Source organism: Melanotaenia boesemani, chromosome 2, assembly GCF_017639745.1.
Source record: "Melanotaenia boesemani isolate fMelBoe1 chromosome 2, fMelBoe1.pri, whole genome shotgun sequence".
Lineage (NCBI taxonomy): Eukaryota > Metazoa > Chordata > Actinopteri > Atheriniformes > Melanotaeniidae > Melanotaenia > Melanotaenia boesemani.
The window spans coordinates 22,532,688-22,558,149 of NC_055683.1; the positions used below are offsets into that span (position 1 = coordinate 22,532,688).

The 25,462-nt window shown below is 40.5% G+C and overlaps 4 protein-coding genes across 7 annotated transcripts in view; 1 reads left to right on the top strand and 3 right to left on the bottom strand.

Moving 5' to 3' along the window:
* Positions 1 to 1,548: 1,548 nt before the first annotated feature.
* On the bottom strand, positions 1,549 to 3,793 carry LOC121650535 (zona pellucida sperm-binding protein 3-like). 2 transcript variants are annotated; one of them, XM_042002100.1, is made up of 9 exons: positions 3,731 to 3,793; positions 3,201 to 3,319; positions 3,003 to 3,118; positions 2,824 to 2,927; positions 2,583 to 2,754; positions 2,367 to 2,484; positions 2,190 to 2,275; positions 1,849 to 1,922; positions 1,549 to 1,727 (listed from the first exon to the last, which is right to left on the bottom strand). In XM_042002100.1, the coding sequence occupies exons 1-9, from the start codon at positions 3,786 to 3,788 to the stop codon at positions 1,669 to 1,671; spliced, it is 906 nt and encodes a 301-aa protein (XP_041858034.1). In that variant the 5' UTR covers positions 3,789 to 3,793; the 3' UTR covers positions 1,549 to 1,668. The 2 variants fall into 2 exon arrangements, with proteins under 2 accessions (XP_041858034.1, XP_041858027.1); XM_042002093.1 differs by lacking the exon at positions 3,731 to 3,793 and having other exon boundaries at positions 3,201 to 3,575.
* Positions 3,794 to 5,575: 1,782 nt separating this feature from the next.
* LOC121657186 (zona pellucida sperm-binding protein 3-like) lies at positions 5,576 to 7,937 on the bottom strand. The gene is made up of 10 exons (XM_042012600.1): positions 7,665 to 7,937; positions 7,483 to 7,598; positions 7,297 to 7,400; positions 7,056 to 7,230; positions 6,645 to 6,762; positions 6,498 to 6,580; positions 6,274 to 6,431; positions 5,998 to 6,150; positions 5,844 to 5,921; positions 5,576 to 5,772 (listed from the first exon to the last, which is right to left on the bottom strand). The coding sequence occupies exons 1-10, from the start codon at positions 7,935 to 7,937 to the stop codon at positions 5,591 to 5,593; spliced, it is 1,440 nt and encodes a 479-aa protein (XP_041868534.1). The 3' UTR covers positions 5,576 to 5,590.
* Positions 7,646 to 11,593, top strand: cd7al (cd7 antigen-like). The gene is made up of 4 exons (XM_042002112.1): positions 7,646 to 8,997; positions 10,073 to 10,429; positions 10,527 to 10,633; positions 11,015 to 11,593. The coding sequence occupies exons 1-4, from the start codon at positions 8,949 to 8,951 to the stop codon at positions 11,219 to 11,221; spliced, it is 720 nt and encodes a 239-aa protein (XP_041858046.1). The 5' UTR covers positions 7,646 to 8,948; the 3' UTR covers positions 11,222 to 11,593.
* A 1,104-nt stretch (positions 11,594 to 12,697) lies between these two features.
* Positions 12,698 to 25,462, bottom strand: part of LOC121650513 (trinucleotide repeat-containing gene 6C protein-like) — a 45,686-nt gene continuing 32,921 nt past the window's right edge. For all 3 annotated transcript variants that reach the window (XM_042002071.1, XM_042002077.1, XM_042002083.1), the window contains 14 exons: positions 24,777 to 24,943; positions 24,579 to 24,656; positions 23,577 to 23,792; positions 23,085 to 23,231; positions 22,836 to 22,955; positions 22,567 to 22,650; positions 22,159 to 22,399; positions 21,909 to 22,073; positions 21,335 to 21,511; positions 20,939 to 21,088; positions 19,452 to 19,670; positions 18,731 to 18,804; positions 18,473 to 18,612; positions 12,698 to 18,377 (listed from right to left, as the gene is read on the bottom strand). In XM_042002071.1, the coding sequence (XP_041858005.1) occupies positions 17,981 to 18,377; positions 18,473 to 18,612; positions 18,731 to 18,804; positions 19,452 to 19,670; positions 20,939 to 21,088; positions 21,335 to 21,511; positions 21,909 to 22,073; positions 22,159 to 22,399; positions 22,567 to 22,650; positions 22,836 to 22,955; positions 23,085 to 23,231; positions 23,577 to 23,792; positions 24,579 to 24,656; positions 24,777 to 24,943 (2,375 nt within the window). In that variant the 3' untranslated portion in view covers positions 12,698 to 17,980. The remainder of the gene's footprint in view (positions 18,378 to 18,472; positions 18,613 to 18,730; positions 18,805 to 19,451; positions 19,671 to 20,938; positions 21,089 to 21,334; positions 21,512 to 21,908; positions 22,074 to 22,158; positions 22,400 to 22,566; positions 22,651 to 22,835; positions 22,956 to 23,084; positions 23,232 to 23,576; positions 23,793 to 24,578; positions 24,657 to 24,776; positions 24,944 to 25,462) is intronic.

Genomic DNA, 25,462 nt, shown 5'->3' on the forward strand with positions numbered 1-25,462 from the left:
TAACTCAAAATGCTTTAAATATAGGCCCACAACTTCTGTGAATATACATAAAATATATGAAAGTTATTAGTTTATTTCAGGAGGTACAGCTATTACACACCCTCTTGCAGTAAGTATTAATGTACATTGTTAAATGTACATAAAACATACACATTGTTATACTCATGCCTCATAATTTCCATCATGTCATTAATGCTTTTCCAACAGAAAACCCAGAAACACATTTCCACCTCACACTTTCACAACTATTAGAATTTCATCTTTAGACACATTTTTAAACTGCATTTCAATTCATAAGCAAAGGATAAATATAGCTATCCACTGCAGGTGAGAAAAAATGCCCAAAAGACATTGAATCAGAAAACCACTCCTTACGAGTCATTCAAGTATTTAAGTGAACTATGTGACATTTCTAGAAGTTTTAGAAGTTGCCTCAAATGAGTTAAAAACCAGGAGTCGTATTCCTAAACAGGCTCATAATAGCCAAATTCTAAGAATCGTGTTTTCTTACAATTCCCCCAAAAAGCGAAGAGTAGATCCTAGTAACAATAAAAGCTGTTCCTAAAGAATCTTAGCTCTAAAGAGAGCTCCTAAAGTGAAATCTGGTGAGAGCAGGGAAGAGGACTTTTAAGAGGCAGGAGTTCCCCAAGCAGAGGACAAAATGGCAGAGAGAAGAGGCAGGAGATAAATTCTCCTAACACTAGATGATAGTGAACGCTAAAGGTTTGTTATTTGTGAAATTTACCTTTCAAGACACTTAATGCTCATTGACTAATTGAACCAGGAGCAAGCACTGTTTCTCCATCCAACTGGGTTTCCTTGTTCTTTTCTTCTCCACTTCTCTCACTTCTTTTAAGCCGGTAAGCACTCAGACAATGGAAACTGAGCCATTTTACTCTCGTTAATACAAAATGGAGTTGAACAGTTGAAAGTGCAAAAATTACCAGCTCGGTAAATAAATTAAATAAACTATCAGCATGTGAATACTGTGGAAGTGGGCCTGAGTTTCCACACATTCTATAGGATCATTTTAAAGTATGGTATGCTATTCATTTAAGAGACTTTGTAAAATCTCATAACTTCATAGATTAAATTCTGTGATTAAGTCCATTGACTATAACTATGCCAGTTATTACCAAAGGTATGTTTTATCTAGCTTTTAGGCTGTACCAATCACAGCTTTTGAAACAATGACTCATGCCTAGCAACGGGGTCAACCACACCTCCTCACTAAGATAGAAGTTTCTGTCCATTACCTCTTCATAATTCCTGATTGATTAATACTTATACTTGCAAACATGTTTCATGACTCCACTATGAGGTGTTTATCAAAACAGGCAGTTTGGCCTTTAAGGGAAACTCTGTTGGTCAGTAAGAGGGAGGAAAACAGCAGCCTTCATCCTTTAGTTGTTTTAAACTGGAAATGTAATATTGTGGACGATGTTTTGTAAATTTAGAAAGAATTGGGGTTAAAACTAATTGCTTGTTAAAAATACAATTCAGATGTTTTATAGGCTTAAAACAATGATGAATAACACCATTAGCAACTCCTGTTTATGAAATTTATTTCTTAGGACATACAGAAGCTCTTCAATGAAACCACCTCTTTCAATGCTCTGTTGTGCCAGGAAGCACTGAGACTTCCCTGTCTGGATATTTGCTCTTTGGTCACTTCCTGGGAAAAATTTTCAGAGGGCCGAGAGTCACAATGTCACAAATCATGTCATCTGAAAGGGAAGAAAAATAAATGTTATTAGAGCATTACTTAAAATTTTCCCATGCACATCTACAATCTAATGTGCAAGGAGATGATCTCATCTGTGTGCTACAGCTCTAGATCCAACTTACCCATGTGTGGTCTCTTATGGCAGAAACCATCACAACACTGACACACACCATCATTTCCATCCACATTATTCCACCTGAAGACACATGAGTCAGTATAGCACAAAACACACTGTTGTGGGTGTTCATGACAGCTAAATAGCAAATACAGATTTTAGGCAGATTCCTCTTTAGTTTGTTTTCTGTTTAAAAAAAAAATAAAAAAAATACAAGATTATAGTCCAACTTTACCAGTAGCAAATCAGTATGTACATTTGATAAGGAATTAAAAACATTTCTATAACAACCACATTTAGGTAAAGCTAATTCACTTGACTTACAAATAGAAAAAAAAAAAAAATTACCTTGAATGTATGTAATTACAAGCCTTGTTGATGAGGCTGTTTCTCCATATTTTAGGTATAGCTTTGAGTTCACAAGTTAGAAAAACCTAAAATAAAAAAAATAAAATAAAAAAATTTATCTTTGACGCATGCCTTGTTAAAATTTCAGAAAAAGAAAAAACAAAAAGAACTCCTTACCGTGTTCCTTAAATCGTTACGAAATAGGAAGGCATCAAGCTGGAACTGAAGGGAATTCGCCCTCGATCTGGGTTGAAACCGAGCTTTTGAGCCACCCTCTTTTGCGTCAGTGAGGCACCTGACAAAAATAGTCTCATAAACTGAGGATAAAAGCTGGTGAATCACCATCTAGCCATTTTCAAGATGGAGGAAACTTCCCAAAATACCTGTACTCACCCGTGGTTTTCAATGAAGTAGTATCTGGGCACTGATGTTGGATCAGGCGTCAGAGTGGCAACACAGCTGTCGATGAAGACTCGTCTCTGGTCTGGTCCAGTGTACGATGCTTCAAGGTGCAGCAAGTCTCCAAGGTGGAAGGTACTGGAGAACATCTCCCTTGACCAGTCATCTTCAAGCAGATAAAACCCATCACTGCAAGCACATTCATCAAGTAGAGCCCAACACAGTCCTCACTTACCGGTCATCAGCTTCAGAGAAAAAGCCGAGTTGCCTGCTGAAAACTTTGCCCGTTTGGAGAAGGTGAGCGGCTGATGCTGAGCATTACTGCTCACAATGTGTGTCCTGTAACAGGAAGTAAAAAGCAAGTCATCCAGGGGAAACAAACACAACCTCTCTGCATTCAAACTAAAATTTCACCTTTTATAGTGGCAGGCAACAGGAACTACAGCTTCAGTCATCCTTGTGATACCGTGGTGACTGAAAGCTGGCATGTATATCAGCTTGTTTGAGTAGATCACATCATCATCCGATATCTATGGAAGAAAAAAAGTTAAACATTTTCATTTTATAGCAGGTTAATTCATGATGTGGCACCATCAAGCATCAGCAGCTTACAGATAATTTGGAGCCACACTCGTGCAACTCCGCTTCAATGACATATTCATCATTCCCAGCATCTACAGCTTGGCACCGACTGTTCTTTGAATGTTTGTCATCTCCCAAAAACAGCTCCTCTGGGGACACATGACGCCCGGTTTTGAAAAAGTCAGCCTGTATGAAGACAATCATAGACACTTCTGTGCACTGTACACGGACAGTAGATCTGTCACTGGACTTTGGTCCGCTGTTTTCTGCTAAGGGAGCTGATTTATATTCCCTTCCCTCCTCATCTATCATTGGACCTTCTTTTAGAGTTCGAATGGCATCTGCAACTCCAAAGGCAAACAATATCAGCAGTGCCAAAGAAGCTGAATAACCTGCAAACACCATTGTGATCTTGGCTCTTAAAAAGAAAACTCCTTCCCAACCCAGTCAGTAAGAAAGTAGTCATAAAATACTGGATATTAAAGAAGGTGCAGCAGGCTGAATCACACTGGATAATCTTCCCATCTCAAATACTCCTCATCCCAGAGCAGTCAGCTCACCTGCAGAGGACAGCTGGAAGCAATGACTCGTTAGCTGAGGTGGGACAATTAAGATCATCTGGAGTCATGCTGATTCACCACCAACATTATACACATGGTACTGAAATAAAAGCCTCAAGCCTCAACTGTGAAATGAAAATAGTTATCACCCTTTCCCACTCCAGTCAGTGGTGGTAATGTACCTTTTAAGTTGGTTTGCTAATCACCAGTTAACCCAAAAGAACTATTTAATCTACTAGTTTTTAAAAATTGAGTTTCTCTACAGTGTTTTTGGCTCACATCATTGGATGTTTACAGGTGAAGTAGCAACACATTAAGAAAGCAACCACCAAACCATCCAGACCTGCTAAAATGTTTGTATTTACCTTTAATACCAGCTACTTAAGATGGGGAGTTTAAACTGGAACATTATGGTAGTACTCCCAGGCAAGGCACAGATGACCAATAGGACATATCTGAAACCCTCCAGCCTTCCAGATAAGAAGCATCCTAAAGTCTCCCCTCACTTTTAGCAGTAATCCCCAACCCTGGTTCTCAAGGCCTATTATTCTGCAGGCATAGATGTTCTGCTGCTGCAACACACCTGATACAGATTAAATGGATTTGGCCTCAGTTTCACCATCCCTAATTTACTCTTCCACTTTAACGTCTTAAGAGCAGGGGTGCCCAAGTCCAGTCCTCAACACGTCTACACTTCTCCATCACACCCCAATCAAGTGGCTGAATTCCCTCAGCTGCACGTCACTCATTGGATTCAGGTGTGTTGAATTTGCATTAAAGTTTTAGAGTAGCTTAAGGACTGGACTTGGGCACCTGTCTTTGAGCAACTTTGGCTTCAAAATTAGTTCACAGCATTTTCCATTTTATTAATGTGACTTTTAATCAGCAACCACCCATTTAAAGGGGTAGTGCACCCAAAAATGTGTGAGCTGTAAACAGCACAGTATTACTTGTGATGAAAACCACATGTACAGTTGGTAAAATTTGTATTCTCATTTTAAAAAGGATTTTGGGGGTTAAAAAAAAAAAAAAAAAAAAAAAAAGGCCTATAACACACTCTACAGGGTAAAACCAGTTTTTCATGGCAGGTCATCTACTTCACGAGAAAATTTTAAAAACCCCACAACCCCTCCCTCCAGATGCAGACAGGTCCTCACCTTGTAGGCATAAAACAAGCACACCCACCAACACATGAAAGGATGTGAACTCATGGTGTAGATTGGCTAGTTTCAGACTTCTGATGAAATATTCCTGCAATGGGATGGATTTGAGCTTTTGAGGAGTGTAAAAGTAACAGATTTTACGTCGTAACAGTTGCAATACAGCAGCACTTCCTGCAGCTCCACAGCTATCCAGAGCTGCGGGAACTGCTGACAGATTAGCGTAACAGCTCAGGAGGGGAAAGTTCCACCTCAAAGACCGCTCTGTGGCATAGGGGCTTTGTGAATCTCGCTTTGCATCTTGCCATTGAGTTGAGCTGCTGTTTGTCAATAATTTCTGCCTGTGTATCCCAACCCGGCCACCCGCTGCTCAGGAAAGCTGGAGACTCGCGGCAGGTTGTAGCAGCTGCAGGAAAGGCTGCTGTAAGTTGCCACTGCTATGATGAGCTGCTGTCTGTCGCCAGATGACGATTAGGATGTAGAGGGCGTTATGAGCCATTTAAACAAAAGGGCATTTAAAAAAAAAAAAAAAAAAAAAAAAAAAAAAAAAAAACAGTATAGGTAGTTCAAATATTATGTTTACAGCTCTAAAGTTTAGGGTGCACTGCCCCTTTAAAATCTATGGTTCAGTTTGTAAACCAGGTTTCATGTCAAAGTCATGCATTCATTAATGTACGGTCAACACTTCACATTAAGAGTTTTATTTTTTAGGGTCAATCATTTCCGAAAGGTCAGATTCAGTAGCAGTCGCATTAGTTGGTGGAATATCCAAGTCAAACTCTGAGGTGGTGATGTCACTGAAGGCTGTGGTGTTCTTGTCCATTGCCGACTCAAAAGCCTTCATCTTGAAGTTAGAGACCAATTCGTCAAGTTCCTCATCACCTGTAGTTAGAGAAAACAAGCCATGATATTCTCATTCAGATGTTATGCATCGTTAATCTTCTCCACTTTACCCTTTGGTGTAGTTTCATTGTCATCCTCTTCATCTAGTTCTGGTGTAGAGGGGCCAGGAAGCAGACCTTTCTCCAGATCTAGAAAGGAGTTCCTTATTTTAAAAAAAGGTCTGAGAACAAAGTTTCAGACAAGCTTTGGCTTCAAGCAACTCACCAATCTGGTTTATGCCACTTCGCCAGTGGCTGCCATACAGCGCAGGCCGGTAGATTTTAAGGAGAGCTGGTGGGAGCTGTTCTGCAGGCAGGGGACCACTCTTTCGTGATGACAAAACAGTCACTGGACCAATTCTTGCCTCATGGTCCCATACTGTTAGACATGACGCTTTAATTACCATAGCTCCAGAACTGTTAAGATACTGACATCTAGTGGAGTTACAATGCAGGGACCAGTTACTGCAGGAAGATAGGTGACAGTACTGAAGTCCTTTACCTTGTGAGGATTTTAGGCTACTTCGCCACATGGGTTCAAATTCTGCAGGTATCCCAAATCCTCGAGGGCCAAAGCTGCCAGGTAAGCCCTTACTGACAGGGTCGTTTTGGCTTTTACAATATCCACACAAGTAGTCATTCCCATCAGCTGACCGCCATCTGAAAAGGTAGTCATGTCAGTTGATTTCTGTTCATGTCTAGTTTTTATTAATGCTTCATACTTGCCTTCCATTAATGAAGGTGCAGGCTTTGTTTGGGGATTCAGTATCAGTTACTGGTGCAGCATTTAAGTGGCATGTGATGTAGAGCTGCAAGGTAAGAGGAGTCAGAAAAAGCTCTTAAAAGTGAACTTTAGTTCATGAAGGTACGCACCTCTCCTCTGTCATCATTGTGGAATTTAAAAGCATCAAAGACCAGTTGCAGCTTCTCATCCTGTGTTCTGATCAAGAAGTGGGCCTTTGAGTCTGGAAGCTGGGAGTCAACCAGGCACCTAAAGGGGTGTCAAGACAACCTTCACTACCTACCTATCATGCAAATTTAGGTTAGTTATGCTAACAGAACTACATTTAAATATAAAAAAATAAAACCCTGCACAAAGTAGTGATGAGGTTAGTAAAAAGAAGGCAATCTAGAACAGTCCTTTAATTTAGTTGCTTAAATAGGGAAAATCTCCAGTGTTCTACCCCCCCCAAAAAAAAAAAAAAAAAAAAAAAAAAAAAAAAAAAAAAATTCCAGTGTCTACAGTTGATCCACAAATGATTAATTTCCCCTCCCTTTACTTACCCATTTTCAATAAAAATGTATTTGGGATCAGAGTGTATATCTGGTTCAAGTGTAGCCACACAGCTGCTCAAAAACACCCTGAGTCCAGTGTGGTGCCCAAGTCTGACAGAAGCCTCCATCTTGATGGGTTCACCAAGGTAAAACACATTGGCAGCCCTTTCATAGTTCCAGTCATCTGCACACAAGTGAAATGCATTTAATACCAAATCCCAGTCACAATTAACCCTCAGATAAAACTCACCAGTCATAATCCTCAAGTTAAACTGCAGAGTTTCTACTGTAGCCTGAGTAGATGTGAAGGGGATCCAAGTTGGCACGAGTGAAGAGCTGGACAGACTGTACTTCCTAAGGGGTGGGGGTGGGGGGAGAAGAAAAAAAGTTAAGTACAGCCAAATTGTTAAAGTTCTGTTTAAAGAGAAAGAGAGACCTCTGATAGTGACACTCAAGTGGAATTACAGCCTCATCCATCCGAATGATCCCATCAGGGGAAGCCATTGGAGAGTAGATGAGAAGGTTTGTGTAGACCAGGGCATCCTTGGTCATCTGAGACAAAACATGCAATTAGAAGTTTGAAAATAAATAAAAATAATAAGCACAAATACAAGTTACCCAGTGTCTGGTGCCACAGTCCTCTAGTCTAACCAGGATCCTGTACACATCTCCTGAAGCTTTAGCCATGCATAACTTATTATACTCCACTCCAAGGCGCAGCTCACTGCTGTGAACAGGAGCTCCAACTGCAAACATGTCAGCTTGGATCACAACCTCCAGTGAGTCAGGATGGCAGATCACACTGACTGTGTTCACCTGCTCCTGGGCCAAACCATGTGAGGGTACCTGGCTCTGCTGAGGCAGAGGACTTTGAAGAGGAGCATCCTGCATGTAATGCACCGGTGACAAAGCAAAACACAGTTGACCACACAGTCCTGCCAAAAAGAGCCTAAAAACAAATCCAAGCTGAATCCACGAGGTATCCATGGCTGCCACTCCCAAACACAAGCTGAAACTGCAGGTGCACCTTTCTGACCTATAAGGGAGTGAGCTAACCAGAGCAGTGCATATTTTTAAAGCCAAGCAGAGCAGCAAGGTGCACCTGAGTCCAATCATCTACTGATCACCTGGGAACTGGCTCCACCTCCACTGATCTTTCCTCCAATGACTAAAACACAAAATTAAAAAATGAGAAAAAAAATAAAATAAAAACAATTTAAAGAGTGACAAGTGTTATGAAATGTTCAATATAAATATAGCCGTTGGGGGTTTTATAGCTGAATAATTAGCCTACAGCTCACAATTTCTGAAAATAAACACTGAAGAAACAGTTTTAACCCCACAGAGGTAAACGTAGAAAATTAGCAGAGATAACTAATATAGACTTTCCTGAAAGAAATATTAAAAAAAATATTACTTTTTATACATGTTTTGTTTTTTCTTTGTACAGGCTAAAAATATTCACAGTCTAACAGATACAGACCACTATGACTGAACACGGAGGTGTGCTCTAAACCCCAACAGTTAGACTCACACTTATTTTTTCTGCTGGGAAAAAGCTGTTAGACACGGGACTTTTGTGAAACCACTAAAAGACAAATCAGCCCTATGACTGCATGTACACTAAATATATCTGATGATGCAGGGTGATGGCCAAATATTTGTAAATTCTTTCTTGCTTGAAAATATTTTAGTTGAGTATTTCAGACTCAGTCAGGGATAGTCAGTGAGCAGGCAGACCTCAGCACTTTAACGGCTGCTCTAGCTCTGAGGTGCTTTTCCTGCTTTGAGGTGAAGAACAATAACTACAGCAGGGTTGACCACAAAAGTCTCACAAGCGAAGGAAGGGCAGGGGAAGCCTGCGTTATGACTTAGTGCTGTGCTTTTATAACTGTTAAAGCAATGAAGACACACCCGACTTGTGTTCTCCTTTTCCTTCAGCTTGTTGAAGGTAAGAATATTTTAGACTTTCAGTAAATCTTCAGCTTAAATAAGTTTATCTGTCAGAAATATGTTTTATTTTTTTAAAATAAATCAAGCTGGCTTTGGTTAAAGCTGCTCCAATTAGAGCAGTTTAGTTTATTTGTCATTTCAATAACAGAAATGTATGTTGATATGCTCACATATGTAGATGAAGTCTATATTTCCGCATGTTTAAAGAGTAAGAAAACAAATCCGCACACAAACTGATATACATGATATTAGCAGTGATGGTGCACACAGTAAAATCACTGATGTCTGAAGCATCAGCTTCGATTTTTAAAGTAGTTCTGTTCAGATATTGTACATCAAAGAAATAAAATAAAATTTGAATAAATATCTTCTGATACTCAAATCTCATCCTTTTATTTTCTTTTTAAAAAGCTGTGTTTTTAATCTGTGTAGTTTCACAGGATCTCAGGTTTAACAAACATCTTTGTCTCACGTTTGTTCTGATCTTTATCAACGTGTAGATTCCTCATAACTCACATTTGTTGTATCTGATTTTAATTGTCTGGAAAGACAATAAAATGTTTAAGATTGTTTGAGTAATGTTGATATCGACCAACTCTGTAAGGTTTATGGTTTTTGTATCAATGAATAAGTTGTTTAGCTCCTTTCTGTAATTTGAACATCAGATCTGTCAACTAGTGGTACAATATCCAATACACAATATTCTTGATTTTCTGTTATTGCTACAGATTTTGACATTTTTATCTTAACTAAAGTTTTTATGTTGTTTCCCAAAATATATTTTCCTAAGCTATATTGCTTTTTTCCTCCAGAGTAACTTGATGCAAGTAATCAATCTCTAAATAAAATACTAGTAAAAAGTTTGGACACACTTATTCATTCTTCTTCAGTCTTGTAGAAGTAAAAAGTAAAAAGAAATCTGTAAAATGGTTGTAGATGCTACATAGGAAGTATCCCTACAATGCTGATAATAATAGCAGGTGAGATATGACTCTGTATGAAGGTGATGGAGGGAGATGGAGGGATGTGTGTATTTTTTACCAGACGCTGACACTTATTGTTTCCTCCTCCAGCCAATGCACAGCTGGTCTTTAAGCATCTCAAAGAGGGTCAGTCTCTGGGGCTCTCATTAGTCCTTCAGCAGGACCACAGCAGCTTGGCGGGCCTCCACCTGTACCACCGCGGTGCTCAGAGTCAGACCACTCTGCTGTCCCTGGCTGAGGGCAGGGAGAACAGGGTTGACTCTGGGCTTCAGGCACGTCTGCAGCTCCGTGGAGGACTGAAGTCCATCAAGATCAATGTGAGCATCGCTCACTTACAGCGGAGCGACACAGGACTTTACATGTGGGAGATGAGATACAGAGAAGAGAACGGCTCACATCAGATCATCCTTGATGCACAGAAGATTTTCTTGTTGGTTGAAGAAGAGGGTATGTAGTTAAACACCTCCCAGTGAAGCACTTCTAGTTTACTGTAGTTTAAAACAAGCGCCTTGTCAGATTGAAATTGTGTTGGTTTGTGGTGCAGGGACTTCATGCCAGTGCTCTAACAGTTACGTCCCTCTGCTGATGACCATGTCTGCAGCAGCAGGTCTTCTCCTGCTGGCATTCAGTTGGATGATCATAGAGAGATGTGTGAGTATTGAATATTTTAGATGCTTATGTAGTTAAAGGGACATTTTTATATGGTGCTTGTTGCTCGTAGTAAATCAAAATAACACAAACAGCTGCACAAGACTTCTTATAGAAATGACAAAAACTTGTTTAAGAGGGTTCCGGATGTGTTGAAGAATAAATGTGGTCCTACCAGATATTGACTTTAAAGTGTATTTGTGTTGTTTATCTAAATAACAAAACCAAACAACAAAGTAACATTTAAACACAACAGTTACAGATTTTTAAATTAGTTTCATGGTATTTAAAATACCAGTAAGCCATTTTGGATCTCTGATGTCAGTCTTTTATGTAATTTATCACTTCCTATAGAAACTGAAGTAATGATGTTGTGATTTTAAGGTGAAGGCGAAGAATCATCAAACATCACAGCCTCATGCCCCCATCTATGAGGAAATGAGCAGGAAGCAGCCTCCAAGCCCTGAAAATAACCACAGGGCCTCCTCACACCTGGAGGAAGTCAACTTCCCCGTCTACGCCAACCCAAACATCCGGCAGCCGCAGGACAACTACTACGCCTGTCCCAGACAGCTCACACTCAGAGCCTGATCGCTGATGGAAATGACATCAGTGCTGCTCACAAAAATACCAAAAAGACCTGCAGAGCCACGGACCTCGCTTTAAAAGAGACAACAAACAACTCAGAGGACAGTTTAACAGCCAAGAAAAAATGCTATTTTATTAATATTTGAAAGAAGCTCCATAGTTCATGAAAACATTTGTTTCGGTGCATGTCATTTAACAATCACATTCTATGAGGAGAAAGAGATATACAGAGAAAAAATAAAACATTACAAGCCACTGACTTCTCGTTAACTCTCAGTACAGACATTTTTTCTTAATATCTCAAAAACAGAAGAGGCAAGAAAAAAAAAGCAGCTCCAAACACACACCCCCTCCCACCCTTCATAAAATCTTAACTGAGGAATTAAAAAAAAAGAAAAAAAAAAGAGAAACCCTTGAGGGTGACAGGCTAGAATCCCACAGTGCTAAAGAGTGAGACGCTCATTGGTTTTAGATATACACAGCATGGCGATGTAGCGCTAGGTCAATCTGAATCAGGAAGGCAGAAGCTGGAGGTGGAGGGCTCAACATCAAACACCTCTCCACCCCATCCCTTCGCCCCCTTAGAAAAAAAACACAACAGTAAAACAATTAAAAACACATTGGATCCCAGAACCCCTGCAATAGACCAGCCACTTAGAAGAAGTAGGCCATAAAATCCCCGTCCTCTGCCCCCACCCAACACTTGTGCATAGTTTCATGATCCTTTACAACCAGCTCACGTTTTACAAACATCCTCCAAAAATGTGAAAAATGCTCCAAAAAAGTCAGATTTATCTATTTATAATACCCGCAGTGGGAGAAGGAGAGAAAGAAAGAGTAATGCACAACATTCCTGATTCAGTCAGGACGGGACCTCATTAAGAAAAACACAATAAAGATTCAAACATACAGCATTTGCATGTTATTTACTGTCTTTTTTTTTTTTTTAAAACAAACTCATTGATCACTTTTGTTTTTAAATGTAAAGCAATTTTAATATATAGATTTATATATAAAGCACTCCATTTTCATTTAAAGTCCATTATTTGGTTATTATGTAACTGCTACGGATTTAGAAACAAAAAGTACTTTTTCTTCTGAAATCCATAACTTTCAGTGCTTAAAATTGTTGTTTTTTTTTTAAGTCATCCTTTTTTCTTTTTTTGACTCATCATAAAAATGTACATTAAAATGGCGTGGAGTTGGTACTCTGGAACCCTGGCCTTCCTGAGACAAGATCCACTTTATCGTGTGTGTGCAAGAGCAATTGTCTTTTTTTTCTTTTCTTTTTCTATAAAGGAAAAATATATATATAATCAACATAAAACAAACAGGCTTCAGACAGTCCATGAAATCAACATTAACACAGAAAAGTAGGTTAAACAGAACAAGACAACACTGTTCAATCCCAGAGTTCTGAAAGTAGCACAATAAATCTTCATTCTGTGAAGTGTGTTGCACTTTACTTTTTTTTTTTTAAATGGAAGCATCTGTCTTTTTTCTTTTCTAACATTCTCATGGTTTAATTCCTTCTCCGTTTTGCTGATTTGTTTTCTTCTGAACTCCAGAAAATAAACTGTAAACTTTCAGTGGCCTTACAGAAAAACAACTGATGACAAGAGTGAACTGAAAGAAAATATAAGCTATACCCAAATGAAAAAAAAAAAGAAAGAAAGGTAGGCACCTCTGAGGTGAGCCCTAGAAGCCAAGGCTCGTCTGATGTCTTGTCCTTCACTCCCCATTTGCTCAGATTTGGGAGAGCCAAAGTCCTTCTACCCAATCTATGGCCACAGGTCTGCAAAATACTTTTTTTTCAGATTTTTTTTTTATATATATATATATATATATATATATATGTTTTTTTTTTTTTTCCTTTTTTTCTTTTAAGGTTTACAGTCTGAAAAATGGTGCAATACTCAATTATGATCCATACTTTCTTGGATTATTCCACAATGAAAGCCACTAAGGTAGATAAACATTACATTAAAAAAAAAAAAAAAACACACTTATTTTAGTCCTTGAGTAAACATTTACACATGAACTGTCCCCGTCTCCCCTCAGTACTTGTATCATGTTGTTCATATAGCTGGATGAGGGGTGAGGCCGACACTCAGTGCAACGCTAGAGGCTAGTTACAACATTAGAATATAGTTTTGACAAGCAAAAAACAAAAATGGGGAAAAAAATAAATCAATAACATAAGTATACTGAGTTGAAAAGAAACACAAGGCGGAAGGTCCTCCGCTGTAATCATGAGCTCTCATACAAGTTTTCACCTCACACAGCAAACATTCATTCATACAGTACAAGCAGCCTTGTGCAAACACTCAAATACGATAGATGTAAATCTGCCTTTATATCGATCTTTGTTTTCAACATTTCAAATTTGATTCACTCTGAACTGCTATCAAAAATCTCTGAAGTGTATGAATGAGACAACAAACCACTACAAAAAGTGTTCACATTACATTATTGGCGCTTCTTTTGATTCAAGTATTTGTTTTCATTATTTTGTATTACTCTGATATGTTTATGATCTTGTCTTCTGGGAAATATAATGTTGGATACACAGGGTCAGGGCTGAAGCCAGGGCAGGCGGGGAGGGCTTAGGCTAAGTGGAAAACAGAGATCTAGCCTTACACACACAAAGACCAGTTTAAGTACTCTTGGTTGTTTACTGTGTGTATGAGCTAGCATGTGCATATTCAACCCAGGCCTTTCTGTTTTTTAAAGAGAGATTTGCTAATTCAACTCTTTTTGAGGTCCCTACCCAGACCCTTGTCTGATCCATGATTTAGAAGCAGATTTCATTTGAGCTCCAGTTGTTTGAAAATAAAAAAAAAACAAAAAAGAAAAATAAAGGGGGGGTAGGGGCAACACTTAACAGGCAGGTAAGAGTGTGGATGAGGCAGTGGGAGAAGGCAGGGCTCTCAGTGCTGGTGCTACGCCACAAAATCCACATCTGAGGCCCAAACTCTTGCCCAATTGCCAATCATCCCCCCTCCGCCCCCAAATTCAACACCAGCTCCTTGATTAAAGTCCAGTGTGAAGTAAATGCAGGTTTTCAGGAACAATGTCACGAACAAACAGCACAGGCAAAAGTGATTGTTTTGTTGGATGACGTGAGTCGAAGGTGACTCTGGAAGAGGGCAAGTCCCCAAAGTTTTAAGACTTGGTTCCGAAGGTGAGGTGCAACTCGAGCATCTCGTCCTCGGATTGCGCAGCTCAAACAAACTTCTTCTTTTTTTTTTTTTTTTTTTTATTATTATTTATTTTTTTGTTGTTTGTAGTTTTTGTGAAAACCTTGATGATAAAGAAAAAGATAATGTTTTTGGTTTTTAAAGAGATGTACCCGATGTGACCCATAAACAGTGCACTGACACATACAGGGACCCACCCCCCCTCAGAAAAACAACAAAAAAACAAAACAAAACAAAAAAAACCCATACCCACCTCCCCCTACTGCAGCCTGGTTATTCACTAAAATTTCCAGTCCCCTTGTTGGTGAAAGACCAGCACCATTCATCTGTCCTGCCCTTGTGCTCCTCAAGCCTCCTGCAGCTGGAGCTTGTGGGGTACGCCCCTGCAGCAAAAACTTAAGCTTGACTCCTCAGAACAAAGATAAATGACAACGTGGAAAAGTGGAAGTCGATATTAGCAAATCTGTTGGCACAAAACTGAAGAAGTGACTGCCAACAAGTAGTGCCTCCAGCAGGTCATTTAACGTCATCGAATCGCTCTGTCTGCATGGTGGTGTCCCCTACAGTTTATCCAGGTGAGGTTTTGGGAGAAGCTGCCTGGTAGTAAAGGTTGAGAGATAAGTGGCAGATGTAGGGGGTGGCTGTGAATGAACACCTCCTTGTCTTTGCATAGAAATGGAAGGCTGTTGTCAGTTGAGGTGGTTCAATAAGTGTAACTGAGTGCTCCCAGAGTTAAAGCACCAGTGAAAATGAGGCCCATCAACACTAAAAAAGAGGGGTGACAACATAGGTTGGACGCCCCAGGATGGACAGAGGAAAGTTGGCTCACTATCCTGGAGAAGTACCCACTTGATTTGACTCTTTATTTCCACCCTCCCATTTTCCGCTAATAACTGCACAGCACACTGAGGTGTGCAGAGTTTTGTATGGCCTTGCTGCATGATTGAGGCGTACCTCTAAACCACACACTGGTTCTGCCTTGGAGGCAGCGGGAGGGGCAGGAGAGAAGCTGAACACTGCATAAAAACCAATATTTAAAAGCCATGAAATCAACATCATAAACAATCATAAACTACATAATCGATGAGAACAGCAACAACATCAGCAAACTTATCACAACAACAAAATAAAAAATACACACTGGCAATTCCAAAAAGTACAAACCAGGAAACAAAAATAAAACAAAATAAAAACACATTGTCAACTCCATCTCTGACTAAAGTGATCCTTGCAGGAGAGAGACGGAGGGAGTGGAAGTGGAGGTTGCCGAGGACAGACAGACTCTGGCGTAGCAGTAGTAATAAATTTAATACAGGTGGGGGCCAGTTCTGAAAGAGCTGCTCTTGTGGTGGAGGAAGAGGAGGGATGCCAGTCTGTAGGGATCCGCAGGGAGGCAGGTGAGGGTGGTGGGGTGAGGGCTGCTGCAGCACTGCACTCTGCAGCAGGCAGGCACTCGGTGGCCACACTATCACACTCAGGTTGGCAGGGCCTCCAATAGTGAGTAAAACCTAAAAGGACAGATGAAATAAAGATCCTCCCTGCTGGACCCAGTAGAACACGGACACGTCGAGTGTTTCCAGACAGCAAGGCTAAAGATATCAAAGTTGCAATGTAACAGTGATATTTACTTTGATAAGAAGAGGGTGAGTGCGAGTGCTTTGGGGTCTTTCCCTTCCACACCCATCATCGGTTGAGTTAGTTTTTCTTTGTATTTCCCTTCACTTTGCTACCATGTTTGACATCCTCTGGTCCCACTGACTTGAGGGAAGAAGGATTCCAAAAAAAAAAAAAAAAAAAATTCACATCCACATAAAGTTAAAAAATAAGTATATAGAGAAGCCACTAAGCAGATTGCTTTTTTTTGTCTTTGCTTTTTCAGTTTTATTTGCCAGTGTTGCTTCTCCTTTCTTCTATTTGTTGGCATTGAGGGTATAACGAGCAGCGGCGCTCTTGCTAAGTGCTATGATCGACCACCTATTCACACATCTTTGTTTCCGATTTTCTATAAATGTGGACAAAAAAAAAAAAAAACAACAAAAAAAAAAAAGATCTGGTCTTCTGGGTGATAAGGGAAAAAAACAGGCCCTCCTTTCATTTTGGTTTGTCGCCTTTGCCCCAAACACACACACAAACACACTATGTGCGCACATACACACACACACACACACATGCCCATCCCTTTCCCCAAAAATCAGTCTCTAGCGTAAGTGTGGAGAGTTGGCTGGCTGAAGAAGTGCTTTGAATGTACGTCCTTGTATCTTGGACAGAAGATGGTTGAGGACCAGCTTGCTACTCTCCTGAGTTCACACACTCTCTAGGGGGGAAGGGAAGTAGTGGCAGTTTTTATTTTCTGGTGGGGGGGTTGCAGGGCAGATAAAGGTTTTGCTGTTCACTCATTCTTTACAGTCTGCTCTCTATCGTAGGGTGCATGGACGGTAGAGTTTGTGGCTTGTATTGCACGTCACTTGAAATGGTGTGTTTGCAGGTGGAGTGGGCGCGCAGTGGTAGGAAGGGGAGGGGGTGGACAACAATTTGAGGTTTTTTTCCACAACTTCAGTGAGAGCGTTAGAGACCAAACTGAGTGTAGCCCGCAGATGAGCTGAGGTGCATTGGAGTGTTTTCTTTACAGTTCCATAGTAATAGCAGTGGTTAGTTTTGTAGTCCATTATATCTTTACATGTGACGACCCCCCCCCCCCCACCCACACACACACACACATCCCAGGGAAGATTGACAGACACATTTGAATAATATCATTTCTTAGATTTGTTTGCAATGGTTCAAGAAAAAAAAAAAAAAAACTACAAAAATAAATGGCTTGAACAAGGCGAACAGAGTTGCATCATTCCCTTTGAGCATTTTGTGAGGAACTCATTCTGCCTGCAAAAAATGCACTGAAGTTGTGAGCTGTGGTTGCTTATGTTAAGCCGCAGCAGCATGTACTTTCCACTCAGGTTTCACTGGCTCAGAAATAAGGGTGTGCAAGTGTCCATATGCTTCTTCACCAAGTACAGAGTGAGTGAGGATAGCAGGGCAGGAAATAGTTTAAGGCTAATATTAGTGCTGAGAAAAACAAATGTCGAGTCTGGACCAGCTGAATGTTTGACAACCACTCTGATTGAAGGGTTTTACTTTGGGAATGATGCCTTTTTCATGATCTCTGAGGTGCAGTATGATTGCCTCAAAAGGCAGTGAGGGATTATGCAAGTTCAAAGATGGCAGCTTGTCACCGTGTCAGTTTGACTAAAGTACATTTTACACGGTAACTTCTCCAAAAGTTCATTTCTGTAAAAAGTTCTCTTTCTTTGATGAATGAAAGACTTCTTCCTGTGTCTCCAGAAGCAAACGTTGAACACTGTGATCAAAATCTCTTACTGAGATTCACAAAAGAACTGCAACTTGAAAGTCATTCAACACAAAAGGAGCAGAGGAGGCTGACAAGGTCAAGCAGCGAACACGTAGCCTTGTTCTCCTCTTGTCTCTCCTCATCAATGTCACACCCACGCTGATTATCTCCACACTGATTTGCAAGGTTTTTGCTCCTGTTTGTGTTTGTTTTGCCCTACATGGACTCTCCACTCAGCAGGTCGCCAGGCAGCAGCGTATTGATTGGTGTGGGGCTTCCCATGACCCGTCCCTCCTCTCCACTGGGGGGTCCCCACAGGCTAGAATACTGCTGAACGCCGCCCCAAAGCAGCTCTCCTCCTGTTTTCGTTCCTCCTGTTCCAAGGCCGCTGCTACTGCTGCTGCCGGTGCCGTTGTTGTTGTTGTTCCAGTGGGGCGCGTGACCAATGGGATGAGAGGCTCCGGACCCGGACCCGCCCATCCTCGTCTGATTGGTGCCTGGAGTGGCCTGCCAGCTGGTTGTTCCACCAAGTGACTGGCTCTGTGCAAAGAAGCGGTTCACTTCCTCTTCCCCTGCAAACTCTGCAAGAATGGTGGTGTTCCCAAGCACACACCTGGACAGAAGCGGAAGGAAAACCATAGATGGTTAAATATTAAAACGTCCTTAAATATCAGCTGAGTTTAACAGTTTGAATTTTAGTGGACGTACATGTGCAGGGACTTCTGAGCCTTGGCAGCTTCATCCTTAGAGCTGTAGCGCACCACAGCGTTTCCCTGTGTCAGGTTGAGGTGGAATGTGATGAGGGGGCCGTGCTGCATGCACAGTGTACGAAGAGTCGAACCATCAATCTGTAAAAAAAAACATATAAATACAGAAAAAAAAATGCCCACACCATGAGTCAGAGTACAGATACAGCTGATTGTCTAGAGAGCCAGTCGAGTATCTGATAGTGTTGAGAAACTGTACCTGTGGAGTGAGGTTCCTCAGAACCAGCCAGCTACTGGTCCTAGTGGAGCTGTCTGTACTCCACGTGGTACCTGCTGTGGATGAGAACGACAGATGTGGAAAGCAGAAATCAGTCAGAATGAAGTTCCTTATTTCCCAATATCAGCTGAAACTAGTCAGTAACTTTGGCTGAATAGATGGTGTCCTCCGGTGACCTGCGTATACTGTGCCTTCACTGCTAAGATGTGGTTTTAAAACACATCAAAGTGCCAGATCTATACACTTATGTGCAGTGGTAAAAAAAAAAAACTAAAAGGACTAAATGTTTTAATTAAGTGCACGACATAAAAGTAATTATTGCAACTAAGAAAATGTACTCAGACTGTAAATTCACTCAATAAAAATGACTCAATTATATCTGCTGACCAGACTGTTATTGGATGTACATCTCTGACTTATAACTTGTAACACAGTTATATTAAAATTCATTGTAAAATCATTTCCATCTGCTTCTGAATATCATTAGCTTCATAGCTTAATTGTCCAAATCATATTTTAAGGTTTTATTAGCAATGATGCACAGTCAGTCAGCAATATTAGGAGAGTAGAGCTAGACAAATGTCACAATTTAGCCAAAATATGACTTAGGCAATTATGCAATGAGGCTAACGATAAGGCAACAAATGAGAGGGGAAGTATGATAATCTTTGTTGGTTAAAACATTTTACTACTATAACACTACCTGTGGTGTAAGAGCTGCTCCAGCCTTGGGCCAGACCCAGAGAGTTGCCACCCCAGGTGGAGGAGGGCTTTGTGTTAGTGAGACCAGGTGGGGGGCGTGAGGGGGCTGTGGTGCTGCTCCGTGGGCCCTGGGGGACCTTCCAAAGCTCATGAGACAGAGAAGCCTGGCTGTGAGAGATGGGCCCTGATGACCAAGTAGATTTCATCTCTGACAGTTTACCTAAATGGAAAAGAGGAAGGCAACGATTGGTCTGCAGGACCACGAGGCTGAAAGACAGAAGCTCCTGATGGAGGAAGTCTGCATCATATTCTCTCAAATATGTCAAATAGAAAGTAGAGCTTTGAATAAGGAGAATTTGACAGTAACAAAACTCTTTTATTGGATAATTGTAATGGTCTTACTAGATTAATGAAATATATTGCTCACAGACACAAAAATTCTTGTTCGTTTGTTTCCTAAAACGTTAAAAAAAACAACAAACAAACAAAAAAAAAAAAACTGCAGACAAAATGATTTCCTGACATAAACTGCAAAGGCTAATAACAAGTATGAGACAGACAACAAAATGGACATTATTTTTACTGAAACAGACTAGTGAGCAAGACATGGGAAAAAAAAGAAAATGAGGGAAAACAATCTACACTCCTCTGTTCCACACTTTTCAGGCAACATTCAAGGAGGAAAGGAGATGCAGCAACACCACTGGGAGAATAATGCTCTGCATAAGATACAAAGCTGACAAGAGAGCTCAGATGAAGGTCATGTTTACGCAGGAGCAGTGACTTGAATGACGCAGGAGAAATGTGCTTCTCCTGTGAGTGTTTGGGGCTCTGAGTGTTACAGTCACAGGAGGGAAAAGCATAATGCTGATTTGCAGTGATTCAGCCACTGCAATGCTGGGGGGGAAGGGAGAGGGTTATGGATAAACCATGTACCTGCATCTTCCATCTCCGGGGACGAAAGACTGAACGAGCTAGTGTAGGCACTGACTGGCCAATCGGTGGACGGAGGCAGAGCCTCGTTCTGAGATGGAGTGGGAGAGGAGCCTAAGCCGATGGCAGCAACACAAATAGACAAACACAAACAAATAAAGAAAATGTAGCAGAAAGAGAAAATGGAGTAAAGAAAAAGCAAACACTACAAATGATGATAGTAAGTTTATTCAGAAGAGAAGACTATAAACTGGTGACAATGTACAAGCACAGTTAAAAGTAGGAAAATGAAGAACAAAATAATAAGAAGCGGGATCTCTGACCACAGCAGCTGCACATACTGCTTTAGTACACTTGCATTACATGGGACACAGCTTGTTCAAATGTCATTTCTAAATTATAGAGGAAACATTTCCAAAACTATTTGATTGGATTAATTGTCATTGTTTTTCATATCAGGAAATAAATAAAATCGTCTCATGTAGTCTTGTTATGAAGTAGGCTACATAAGACACTTTTTCCAGTGTATTAAACTGCTTTCCTTTGTGGCCTTACCTCCACTCCTGTCCCGTAGCAGGTAGCGGTTGACATCTTGGATGTTGGTGTTGATGGTGGGTCCACTGGGAACACTGCCCGGAGTCACGTTGGGGTCAGTCTCTGGGTCGATGTTCTGGAGGCCCTTCCACGGTACACCAGGGCAAAACTCTGAAAGGTAAAAAAAAATTTTTTTTTTTCAACTTTAATATCAATTTGTAAAGAACTTTAATGTTTGTTGACACATTAACAGACGTACTATAGATTATCTAGGATGCAAAATTAGCTGCATTCTTGATGTACTGATTGTTGCTATTCAGTTTGATTTTACACAGAAGGCAGGAAGAACCAGAAGTAACCATATTACATATTAGATGCCAACATGGTTAACAGGACGAAGGAATAGGTATGATTAACCTGGTGGCCAGTTGATATTGGTCCCATTGGACATCTTATCGCTGCTGCTCTTGCCCTGTCCCCAGCTGTCTGGGGGGACCAGGGGGCTGGTAGGAGACTCCGAGCTGGATATCAGGTTATAGGGGCTGTACGAGTCATCCAGCTGAGGGGGCTTCCCAGGAGGACCTAGGTTGGCACCTGAGACACACAAATTTAAATTAAACAAGAAGGTTTACAATTTAGTATGTGTACAACTTGAGAAGTGTTTTGATTTCTTTTCCCTCACAGTAAATAAGTGATCCTTAAATTGCCCCATTTGCTGACACTAATTTTCACCAATGCATGTGATAGCTAACTTTTACATGAACCATCAACCTCATACTGGAGGTTTTCAGATTAAGCAACTATCAAGATCTGGGTCTGCTGCTACATTGTAATATTGTGAATATACAGCATAACTTCCTGGTCTAATCTTAACTCTGCATTTGCAGTAATACCATAATACAATAACACTGTCGCAACAAATAATCCATGCGATTCAGATATTACAGGTTTCCTTGAAATGAGCAACTACATTTAATGAGTTTTTTCTCACCATGCTTTCCCAGATTGGACTCAAGAGGAGAGGAGTTTCCAGAGAGGCTTTCGATAGAGTTGGGATGTGTCCACTGTGACAGTCGTGACTGGGGTTGGGGCGGTTCCTTCATAGACAGACTTCCCACATCCATGCAGTTTACATTCATGTTTGGATTCAGTCCAGCTGAAGACACAGAGAGATGTTACCCAGGATGCAGTGCAATGCAATCATTTTCTTTAACTCACAGAGTAAAGATGGTACCACTCACAGAGAGCGTAGGGGCTGTAGGTATTAGGAGATGACTGCGGCTCTTTGGTCTGCAGGTCAGGGAGGCCTGGAGTCTGTGAGTGACCTGGAAATGAATCCAGGGTTGATTTGGCTCCAGCAGGGTGCAGGCCAGAGTGGGAAGGGGGCTGCTGCTGTTGCTGCTGTTTCATCAGCAGAGCCTGGGCCAGCTGGCGCTGGTGCTGTTGGATCTGCTGCTGCATGTTATTGATTGTGCGTGCAACCTGGAACAGCATTATGAGGGATACATATATAGGATCTAAATGTACATGTGTAATAGCTTAGAAACTTTATTATTTATAGTGGTCGATATTACAATAAATATTGTGTATTTCTGTGATCGATGTAATAGAGAAAGGAAGAAAAGAAATGAACATAGGAAGGAACATACTTGCTGCTCTTGTTGTCGAATGGGGCCAGAAACATTGCGCTGTGCCTGCAACATCTGCTGTTGAATTTGTAAACGCTGGTACGCCTGTGCAAGAGGTATGAGCACGATTTAGATGTAAAACAATGAAACTTTATCTATAAAACATGTTATAACAATACAGATACAGCAGCTTCATCTATGTGCTCTACAGAGCTCTTTTTAGGATACAATCAAGACTTGTGAAAATTAAATCTGATTAAACTGACTGACTGAAACTAACTGGGACTCACCAGTTGCAGCTGGTAAAGTTGATTCAGAAGGGTCATATGTTGAGGGTTTATTGGTGAGGTTAAAAGTGCAGGATTCAGACCGATGTTTTTTGCTGCAAACTGTAAGAGCTGTGCTTGAACCTGTAGGTAAGAAACAACACCTGAAGATTAAATTGTTTGTTTATACTAAAATGCTAAAATTAGTTTATGCATATACAAATGACTCATGTAGTCAGGGATAAATTATGCCATGTGCAAGCAAGTGTATACCTGAGGGGAGAGAAACTGAGGCACTTGAGCACGTATACTAGGCTGAGAGGAGCTAAGAGGCGGCACTGGTGGCTGAGGAGGCGGCTGCGGCTGCTGCATGGCCCGAGCTTGTGCTGCTCCACCACCACCAAACATTCCACTCTGCATCTGCAGGAGCAAGGAAGAGTCAAGAAAAAGCAGGGTCATTTAGTATATCAATTCCACCCAAGTGAATTTCACATTTCTAAAAATGTAAAATCAATGGTCTCCATTAACGGTTCTGAAATGTCACAAATGGTTTCCTTTAAACTTTAATACCTAAATATGGATCATGTGTAAAACAAATTAAACTACAATGTCCATTAAGCTTTCCATAAGCTTTACAACCAAATAAAACGATTAAAATCCTACAATCTGTTCTCCTCTCCCTATCTTCATCTCAGGATGCTGTGTGTACTGATCCTTCCTTAATGTGCGGTATACTTAATAAAGATCAATAAATAAAAGAGTCACCTTATCCATGAAGGGCAGGCGGGGATCTGCTGAGGGGTCTTTGGAAAGAAGAGGAGGTCGAGGGCAGCTGACAGGTTTGTTCATGAGCCCATTGTAGTCGTGGCCGCCTATCCCAATCCCACGCTTGTCCAGCTCCGTCTTCTTCTCCAGCAGGGCACTCATGGCCTGATCCAAGTTCATGTTGTTGCTCTTCAAAGCCTCTTCTGCTGGATCTCTCTGGAAGTTAACCAGAAACCATCAGTGATACAGTAATATGTCAACGCCAAAATAAAAATGTGATGCTACAAAAAAAAAAAAATTTAATGTAAAAAATATGAGATGAAAAATGTGGATCACTTTAGGTACATTTGGGTGCTTTGCTAATTCTAAATTACAAGACCAAAGAGAATTTGTGCCACTATTAAGTATTGTGTGTGTTTACTTACTTTAATGGATTTCTTTAATTACACTTCAAGTACTTATGTACAAAAATATCAGAAAATTCTGAAAAATGTCTTATTTAACCTCCTGAGTCCCAGCTTCCTCTTACAAGGACATCACAGATTTGGTTGTCTGCAACTTAATACTAAATTCTGTACAACTGGAACCTGTTGAACACGTACACTGCCATTTAATGGTGTCAGAGAAGACTTTGTTTTTCAATCTAAAATGATATTTATACATATCTACATCATATATATATAATAAAATATATATAATCACAAAAATGTGCATAATCAAAAATCATCAATTTTCTATTTGTTGGCTCCTCCTAACCCCAAAAAGCTAGATGAAATCTCTAATGCAAGTAAAACTAAAGCTCAGGTCTTAGGAGGTCAATTTATGAAAGTAAGCATTGCTTTTCGGTTTAAATGGTTTGTTGTTCTGTTAGTCAGAAATAAAAATGTATTAAAAATTCAATGAGTAACTTGTGTATAGATACTAAATAAATAAGTACTTTCCCGATATTTAGTACTAAAACCACATCTTCATATTTTGAAGACAAGATGAGTGGTGACTCACAGGAAAGCCCATATCTGTCAGCTGTTTGATGAGACGATTCATGATCCAGGCATCTTCCTGCTTCCCTGGGACCTTCACCTGTGGAAGATGATGGGAGAAAATTATCAACATACTAACATGATCATAGTTTACTAGAAAACTGCAATTTTAACTGTGGGATGAAAAAGACATTTCATTACATAATTAGCAGGTTCAAACCTTCTGTGGGCCTTTTTTGGACGCATTGCCCCACGAATTGCAAGAAGAGTTGCTCTCCTGGGAGGCAGTGCTGTTCCACATGTCTCCTTCCTCTGCATCCCACTGACCACCTGACAGGCTGAGCTCCTCACCTCCTCCTCCCCATCCGTCTTGCATAGGTTTAGGAGCTTAACACAAAGAACAGAAAATGTAAATCCAGAAGCAATATGGAACAAAAAAAATATTTATATGAATCATCATAAGAAAGCAAGAGTTACAAGCATTACCCCTAATAAAGCAAAATGCAGTTACACACGTCAAAATATCGATGTCCTTAGACTGTTCTTATTACTGCCTTTAGATAGGTATTATTTTTCTTAGACAATGTATGGTGCAAAACTTCAAAGCTTTTAAATAAGCAGAAAAGGTATAATAATTAGAATTTTAAAACTATTAATATTAGGACAACTCTATGAACTATGAGGGGAAAAGGCAGGCACAAGAATGCAGCTTGATAAAATAGCTAAGAGCTGGATATATAACATGCCTGCATTAATGGTGAATGAATGTTCACTGGTGGTCGGAGAGGCCGTTGTAGCAGATTGGCTGCTACGTTTCCGTCACTCTAAAATCAACGTGCACTACAGCTGAAAAAATATTTTGACCTTCCTCAGAAACAATGCAGCCACTAGGGGTCAGTGTGGATC